Source organism: Aythya marila, assembly GCF_965140915.1.
Source record: "Aythya marila genome assembly, chromosome: 14".
Classification (NCBI taxonomy): Eukaryota; Metazoa; Chordata; class Aves; order Anseriformes; family Anatidae; genus Aythya; species Aythya marila.
The window spans coordinates 18,592,880-18,601,165 of NC_139055.1; the positions used below are offsets into that span (position 1 = coordinate 18,592,880).

General features: G+C 45.1%; 1 protein-coding gene across 1 annotated transcript; it reads left to right on the forward strand.

The window, feature by feature from the left end:
- Positions 1–105: 105 nt before the first annotated feature.
- Positions 106–6,543, forward strand: RNF14 (ring finger protein 14). The gene is made up of 9 exons (XM_082771670.1): positions 106–205; positions 389–689; positions 1,218–1,380; positions 1,886–2,037; positions 2,384–2,911; positions 3,326–3,554; positions 4,164–4,336; positions 4,917–5,047; positions 6,204–6,543. Exons 3-9 carry the CDS (start codon positions 1,227–1,229, stop codon positions 6,259–6,261), a joined length of 1,425 nt encoding a protein of 474 aa, XP_082627796.1. The 5' UTR covers positions 106–205; positions 389–689; positions 1,218–1,226; the 3' UTR covers positions 6,262–6,543.
- The last annotated feature ends 1,743 nt before the right edge of the window (positions 6,544–8,286 follow it).

The following is an 8,286-nucleotide window of genomic DNA, read 5'->3' on the forward strand; positions in this document are numbered from 1 at the left end:
GTGTGTGCGCGGGGCAGGCCGCGGCCCTCGGGCCTCCTGCGGCACCCACCGGGGCCGTGCCCCGCGTTCCTCCGGCCGCCGGGGGCGCTGAGGCCGCTGGCGGAGGCGGGGCGGGGCCGGTGCCTCCCCCTCGGCCTCCGCCGCCCGCGGCCCCCTCTCGGTGCCGGCCCTGCGCGGCCGCGGGCCCAGCGCTGTCCCCGCCGAGGTACCGGGGGCTGAGGGGGGCGGCGGGGCCGGGCTCGGCCTCAGGGCTCGGAGCTCCCGGAGCGGCCTCGGCCCGGGGGGCGGCCCCGCGGGTGTGCCCGGGTTGGGGGGGGGTGGTGGTGGTGGTGGCGCTTTTCACCTTTTATTTTTTGCTTTTTTTTTTCTTTTTTTTTTTCTTTTTCAGGCTATAGATGGGTCCCGGCAGCCGGTCGGAGCCGGGCCGGGGGTTGTGAGGCGGCTCCGGGGCGCTGAGGGGGCTCTGCCGGAGCGCCGGGCGCGCCGCGCTTCCCGCCGGACTTGGCTCCCCCTGAGGTTTTTGTCGTTCCTCTGCCCTCAGGCGGGCCCTGCAGCCCCGAGCCGCGGCCCTGGCACGGTGAGGCCGGGCCCCGAGCAGCCCCTGCCCGCCGCTGGCCCAGGGGATGAGCAGCGCCCCGGACCCGGCCCCGGGCACCCGCAGCTCCTCGCCGGCAGCCGTGAATACCAAGGTAACGCCTGAACCACGGCTTTATTTCACCAAAACACAAACCGAGGCGTTAGGGGGGTGCATCTGCAAGGTGTCTCTGTAGGGTTTGAGGCGCCTTATTGACAGCTTCAGCAGTTGTGATCAGAAATTCACTTTCTAGAAATTCATTTTCTACAACAGGGCTGAGAGGAACTGTTGTTGCAAGGTCATTTTTCTTCTTTTCTGACGTTTTCCCTTTCAGATGCTAACAAAACATCTCTTGTGATACTTTTGCCTTCAGCATATTTCACCTTTGTTCTTCCAGCTGTCCCCAGTCACTGACACACTTCGCTTTTGAAGCCTTTGATGTTCTGTTGGTGGTTTGTGTTTTATAAAGTTAAATCTATTTTTTTCAACGTGTAAAAATTCTGGGTTATATTTTACATTGTTTTGTATCAGGTATTTTGGTTTCTAAATCTTACTGCAGTAGAATACAGTAGATACCCAGAGCCAATTACTGAACAGGCCGCGTTAACTCAGGTGATTCTGTAGCCTGGTGCTGTCTCCACAGAAAATTTAAATGTCTTCGGAAGACAAAGAAGCTCAGGAGGATGAGCTGCTGGCCTTGGCTAGCATCTACGATGAGGATGAGTTTAAGAGAGCCGAGTCTGCACAAGGAGGAGAAACAAGAATTTGTTTGGAATTGCCTCAAAACTTCAAAGTTTTTGTGAGTGGTGAGTTGAGACGACTTTTGTTATCCTAAATTAGCTTTTCCTGGTGCGCGCTTAGATGTGCTGGTAACCTACAGGAATATTTATCTGTGACTGACCCTGTCCTGTGCTTTTGCTATCGTTGGGTTCGGGGTCTGAGTGGGCAGTTCCACCCTCGTGCACATAACCTCTTCAGCGAGCTTCAAAGTTAGAGATGAATAATAGTACTTTGTGGGAACAATCAAGTTCATTTATTTATTTATTCTTTCTTGAGGGCTCGCCTTCCCTGTTGGTTTGTGCAGGACCTGGTATCTCACAGTACTGGTAGTTACTGATTTAATCTCATAAAACCCCGTGATGTTTTATGGCACTGGGAAGTTTTGTTACTGAGGGCCGATGAATAAATCATTTTAAATCTAGAAATTATCAAATGAAAAGAGAGATCTCGGGTGCTGCTGTAAATAGCTGTGGCTGGCTGGTTTTCATTTTCTTGCTATTTCTCACTTTGTCTCAATTGTCTTTGATTCAGGCAATTCTGCAGACAGCCTCCAGAAGAACGGGTTTGAGTACACCGTCTGCTTTCTGCCTCCCCTCGTGCTGAATTTTGAGCTCCCACCAGACTACCCGTCAACCTCCCCGCCTGCCTTTACCCTCAGTGGCAAATGGCTCTCCCAAGCACAGGTTTGCAGAGTACTTCTAACATTTTGACCATGTGGTGGTCCTAAGTAAGTTAATAACTAACAGTGCTCTGGTGGATGTTAATGTAGTAGATAAAAGTAAAATCAAGACCTGTACAATTACCTCTCTCTTTCAGTTGTCTCTTTTGTTTCCTACCTGTTTTGATTTGGTCGCTCTTCTGAGAGTTGTAAGCCTGCATCTTTGAGCATAGTTTTATGTTTTCTATGTCTACATAAAAAATGCAGAAATTGAACTCCTGAATTTGCATTAAATGAAGACCATGGGAGAGGAAAATGGTAATGAGTTGTCAGAAGTTCCAGAAATCTGAAGTCGTGGTTTTCTTTTCTAGCTCAGTGCTCTTTGCAAGCATTTAGACAACGTATGGGAAGAGAATCGAGGCTGTGTGGTCTTGTTTGCCTGGATGCAGTTCCTGAAGGAAGAAACATTGAGTTACCTGAATATTTCCTCCCCATATGAGCTAAAAATGTGCCATCAAGGGAGTGCTCAGAGCAGGACACCTTTGGTTCCTCTAGATGCCGAGAAGGATTGTGGTGGTGCAGCAGGCTCTGCAGCAGCTGATGAAGAAATCATTGATGAAAGAGCTGTGCAGGATGTGGAATCTTTATCAAGCCTGATTAGGGAGATCTTGGACTTTGATCAGGCTCAGAGAAGAAAGTGCTTTAACAGTAAGATGTACTTGTGCAATATCTGCTTCAGTGAGAAGCTGGGCAGTGAATGTATGTACTTCACCGAGTGCAGCCACGTCTACTGCAAAGCCTGCCTGAAGGACTACTTTGAAATACAGATCAGGGATGGTCAGGTCCACTGCCTCAACTGCCCTGAGCCCAAGTGTTCTTCTGTCGCTACTCCTGGCCAGGTAATGCGGCTGTGCTGGCAGAGTTCTGCTAAGTGCCCAGTAACTGCAGGCAGCGAGGTGTGGCTTTGGATGGTGAGCGCTGGGCACACACCTGGGGAATTTTGTTTTCACGTTCTGAGTCACAGCCCTTGTTAAAGCTGCGTAACACAGCACATGGTGCCCACTGTGTCAGTGCTGGCGCTGGTCGGAGGCCTGAATTAACGTCCCGCTGCACTTGATGCTGCATGTTTTTCATTTGATTATTTAACTGTTCCTAAAATAACCTTTCTAGGAGTAATTTCTTGATCTGTATTGGAGAATATAAAGGGAACTCATCCCAGCTGTAGGTACTTTTTCATCAAATTGCCTTTTTCTGCCAAAGCTAGCAAACTTAGAATTTCAAATGCACATAATCTTTCTTTGCTCTTTGCTTAGGTTAAAGAGTTGGTTGGAGAGCAATTGTTTGCACGTTATGACCGCCTGCTTCTGCAGTCTAGCTTGGACTTGATGGCAGATGTAGTGTATTGCCCTCGCCCAGGCTGTCAGACACCGGTCATGCAGGAACCAGGTTGCACCATGGGCATATGTTCCCGTTGCAACTATGCTTTTTGTACTCTCTGTAAAATGACTTACCACGGGGTCTCACCGTGTAAAGTAACTGCAGGTGAGTCATCGCATTTCCGAAATGGATTAGAAGCAGTTAGGTGTTGTGTGGAAAAGGCTGAGAGTCAGGAATTAAATGAGGAAACTCCTCACCGTGTCAGCTGAGATGGATTCATTTGGAATAGGTCTGCTGCTGGCAATTAAAAAGTGTTGTTTTCATGGCACTGCCTGACTCAGGGAGTCCCTAAACTGCTGACTGCCAGGTTCAGAGAGGCCACAGCAAGGGAAGAATAATTTTGTTTGTTCTTTTTTTGTCCTTTCCTGTGAATCCACTTCTTTCTATTGTCAGAGTTGATGTTGGATCAGGTGAATGCTTCTTGTTTGTTGTGCCTTGAAAACATGACAAATGTGCATTAAATGTGTGTTTGGGAGAAGTATTTCGTTTTTTTAGTTCATTTTACATTGTAGACCTGTTCTAATTTCAGCAATTGTTCTCTTTTGTGATGGAACACTGTAAACCAGTTGAATTCTAAGATAGAGGGGTTCTAATATTCTCCTATTTTTCTTTTGTATTCTAATGTTTTACTTGCTTTTTAATTAATTAAGTTTCTTTTGACTTTTTTCTACAACATAGTACAAAAGCTTTTGTGTTGTTTATTCTACTCCTCAGAGAAATTGATGGATTTGCGTAATGAATATTTAGAAGCGGATGAGGCAACTAAAAGATTTTTGGAACAGCGCTATGGCAAGCGAGTGATTCAGAAGGCCCTTGAGGAGATGGAGAGTAAAGACTGGCTAGAGAAGAACTCCAAGTCTTGCCCTTGCTGTGGTACTCCTATAGAGGTGAGCGTGGCGGGGAAGGGCTGAAGAATCAGAGTAACTCCTAACAGCAACCAGCATGAATTGTTAAGTAGGTTCTGCATTTAGAAGAGATCAGAGATCGATTCCTGGTCTCCAAGTTCACCAGGGAAGGTACATTTCTAGCAACTGGTAAAAGAAGTTTCCACTTCTGACTGCAATACACAGAAGAGGCAGTCATGTTTCTAGAGCTCAGGGACTTGAGTAAATGCAGCAGTTGATGGTGTTCAGTACTGAGAAGATCCAGGCTGACTCAACATCCATATGAATCCCTTTGTTTTCCACGTCTTTCAGCCACTGCTGTTTCAGTCTATAACTGCTAAATAAATAGCTTCAGAAAAAGAGTAATTTCCACTATTGTCAGTAGCAGAACTGATTTACAGTTTTTGATGCTAGCTCTTAGTTCACCTGAATGGTGAAAAAAATACGAGTGTTATAACAGAGTAAGGGTGAAGTGCAGTTATTAGCTGATGCCACTTGAGGACTGGTATCATCCACAGCCAGGCCTGAAGACTGACATGGTAGGATTTTGTTATTGCTATTTCTTGTTTCTTTTCCCTGCCAGAAACTAGATGGTTGTAACAAAATGACGTGTACTGGGTGCATGCAGTACTTCTGCTGGCTTTGTATGGGTTCTCTGTCGAGGGTGAACCCGTACAGGCACTTCAACGATCCATCTTCCCCGTGCTTTAACCGGTACGTATTTACCTGTGTTGCTTCTTCTGCTGCACCACTCACACATTTTTGTCTCTCCTAAATTACCCTTATCTTGAAATTTGTAGCTATACGGTTTAAGATACGATTTCTTATATTTGCACTTAAAAGGATCTGACAACAAGAAGAAAAAAATGAGGAGCAATTTTGGTTTTCTTGAGTTTCCATTTCAATATTTTGGAGGAGCCTTCTGGGCCTGTTCCTGATGCTTTACTTGCTGCCTCTGAGAGACAGCTTGCACTGAGATGTTTCCTTGCAGAAGCTTGAGCATGTGATAATGCAACACAAGGATCTGGGCAAGGAAGTTGCTTCTAAAAGGCTGTAGACTGTGTTTATTCATCACTGGTAGGGATATGTCAAGAGACAAGGGGCACTGCTGCTGTCTGGACAAATGAAAGGCAGAAGAGAGGTGTGGTGGCCGTAGGAAACTTGTTTGTATTCCATGTGTTAGGGCCCATCACCGTGACATGCAGGGCTCTGGATACAAACGTCAAAATACCAGCATTTTGCTCGATACTCCACTGCTTACTCTGCTGTTTTTATTTATTTTTTTTTATAAATGTGGCTGACAGGATTGTTTTCTGTTCTTGAACAAGAATCTTTTTTGGCACTTTTTTTCTCCCAACACTGTTTTTTTTCCCTTCCTACCCCATTTTCCTTTTTATATTTCTCCCAGTGTCTCTTGCTCTTTTTTTCTTTCACTTTAGCTTCACTTATAGCTCTCTTGACTACGAGGATCGGTTTTACAAAACGGCATTTCTTTTCACTTTTGTTCCCCCTGCTTATATTTGTAATTGTTTGCCCAGCTCAGTATTATCTGGTAGGACTGTTAGCTGTTTGGAGCAGGCAGGCTTGGCTGCTAATTGGAATTGCAGCAGAGCAGATAACTTTCACTACAGCTCGGATTGTTGTTATTTTCAAGTTCCTGAAACATCGTGTTTGTAACGTGTTGTAAGACCTGCTGATACCAAGTGCTATAAAAGTGCAAACTAGCTTATGCTGCAGTCCTCAAAGTTGGTTAAAATGCGTGTTTTATGGTATAAAAATTGTGAGCTGTTTTTGTATTTTTGACACTTTTTTTTTTCTTTTCCAAATTTTCCATTTTCCATCCTGATGTAAATTCCTGGCTGTGTTGCAGATTGTTTCAAGCTATGCATGTTGATGGTGAGCTCTGGGAAGGCGAAGATGAAGACTAGGAGCCTTCTCTAGCAGCAAAAGCTGAAGAAACCAGAGACAGATGCTTTCTATTTTTGTGTTGAGTCTGTTTGATTTTTCGGAACCATTATGTGATAGAGGAATGACGCTACCTTGCACTACAGGAATCTCATACAACTCTTCAGAGGCTGTTGGCAGAACCAAAGGAGACCATTTTGCCCATCCGGTGGACAGGATCACCACTGGAAGTCCCTAGTAATCATATCCAGTGCTAAAGCAGATGCAGCCAGACAGAAGTTTGAAAATAAATGGGAAAATCTATATCAAGAGATGCCACTCTTTCAAAACCAAACCAAGCCCCCAACTCATAGAAATGTTTTGGAGTTTTCTTTAGGGGGAGACTGAGCTTTCAGGGATCTTGGCTAGTACCCCTGGGTTTTTAAGGCAGCTTTACTCTAGTTGTAGTGCTCTCTGTGGAGCTATTTAGTTGAGCTGCTTGAGAGGGAAAGCTTTCTGAAACAGCACAGGAATTTGTTTCTGTAGTCAGTGACTGAGCCCATTGCTTCCATAGCATTTCTTGAGCTGTGTCTTTGAAAGCAGCTCGTTGCTGTGTCCCTGACAGTTCTAACAGCAGCCGATTATCTGTAACACCCCCTCCTGGCTGTAACAGCTGGGTCCTTTCCTGAATGTTTTGGCAGAAAACGACCAACAACCATTTCCTGAAATGCGTATCAACTTGATGACTGATCTGCATTGCTGTCCTCTTGCCTTGCCTTGCCTGTCTTTATCTTGACTGTGGTGAGTGCTAAAGCAATGAACTGATGATGAGAAGTATGTTGAATACTGAAACACATTTTTATGGATACACAGGGTTAATTTGAGTTCTTCAAAATACTGAAAATTACGTTGTTTTTCTCATCAGATGAAGAAGTAACTTATTTTTTAAAAACTCTTCATGTAAGGAATTTGATTAGTTTTTTTTTTTTTTTTTTTTTTTTTTTTCCTTTTTTCTTCTTCTGGACTAGATCCCTTATTTCCACTGTTCTTGCCCTTCAAAATATTTCAACCCCCCCCCACCTTCTTCCCCCTAAAAGCTCAGTAAGTAGTTTTGGGAGCATGAAAGTAATTATTGGAGGGAACCACTGATTTCTTATTTTTTTCCACTTGCAGAATGGTCTAAAAATATATTTTGAAATTAAACCTGCATGTGCTGTGTTTAAAACAAATAGCAGGGTCTGGATGGATAGCTCAGGAGCTTGAAAACTTTTCAGAAACTTGAAGTGAACAAAGTGAACACCTCTCATTCAATTTTGATAGTAAATAAATTTTACTTAGATATCTGGCCAAAATGAGTGTTGATTTAGTTCCTTTTGCAGAGGCTGTTAGTCTACTAGACTTGGCAGTGATTAACAGGGTATGAGAGGACAGTGGATCTCGTCTTGGTTTAGGCATCAGGGCAGTGTACAGGGAAAGTTTACGTTGTGTGTGGTTGAACTTGTATTTCCTGCACCTTTCACATGCACTAAATTCACTTTAAGACAGTAAATGGAGTTGTCTCCCTGTTTGTCTTCATTATGGCACACATATCAGAGCAGAGGTCAGTGTGGGGCACCCTGGTGTGCTTCTGGGTGGCAATCAGCGCTGGGGCTTGTGCCTCATTGCTCTCATGTGGTCGCTGTAGAGCAACACAGCCACCTGGGCTTGTGCAAAACCAAGCGAGGCTGAAGCCTGAGGCATCCTGCTGCTAGAAGCCTGCAGGTCTGGGTATGCCAAGCGCCCTCGGAGCAAGGGGAGCTGTTTTCGTGCAAGCTGCAAGCCCTGAGGTGATGCATGGTGGTTGTCAGGTTGTAAGGTTGTCCTTACGGTATGGAGCAGCACTAACTGTCCCAAACTGCTTTCAATACAGCCTTGGTTTTATGTAACAGAAAACCTTGTTCAAAATAACAGGTCTTTCTTAGGCTTTAAAGCTTTTGTTGCTGTTGTTCAAAGCTGGCATTACACATCCATTCAGCCACCTAAGTTGTTCCATTTTTCACTAGCACAGTAAAACTGAGCAGCACATCCCG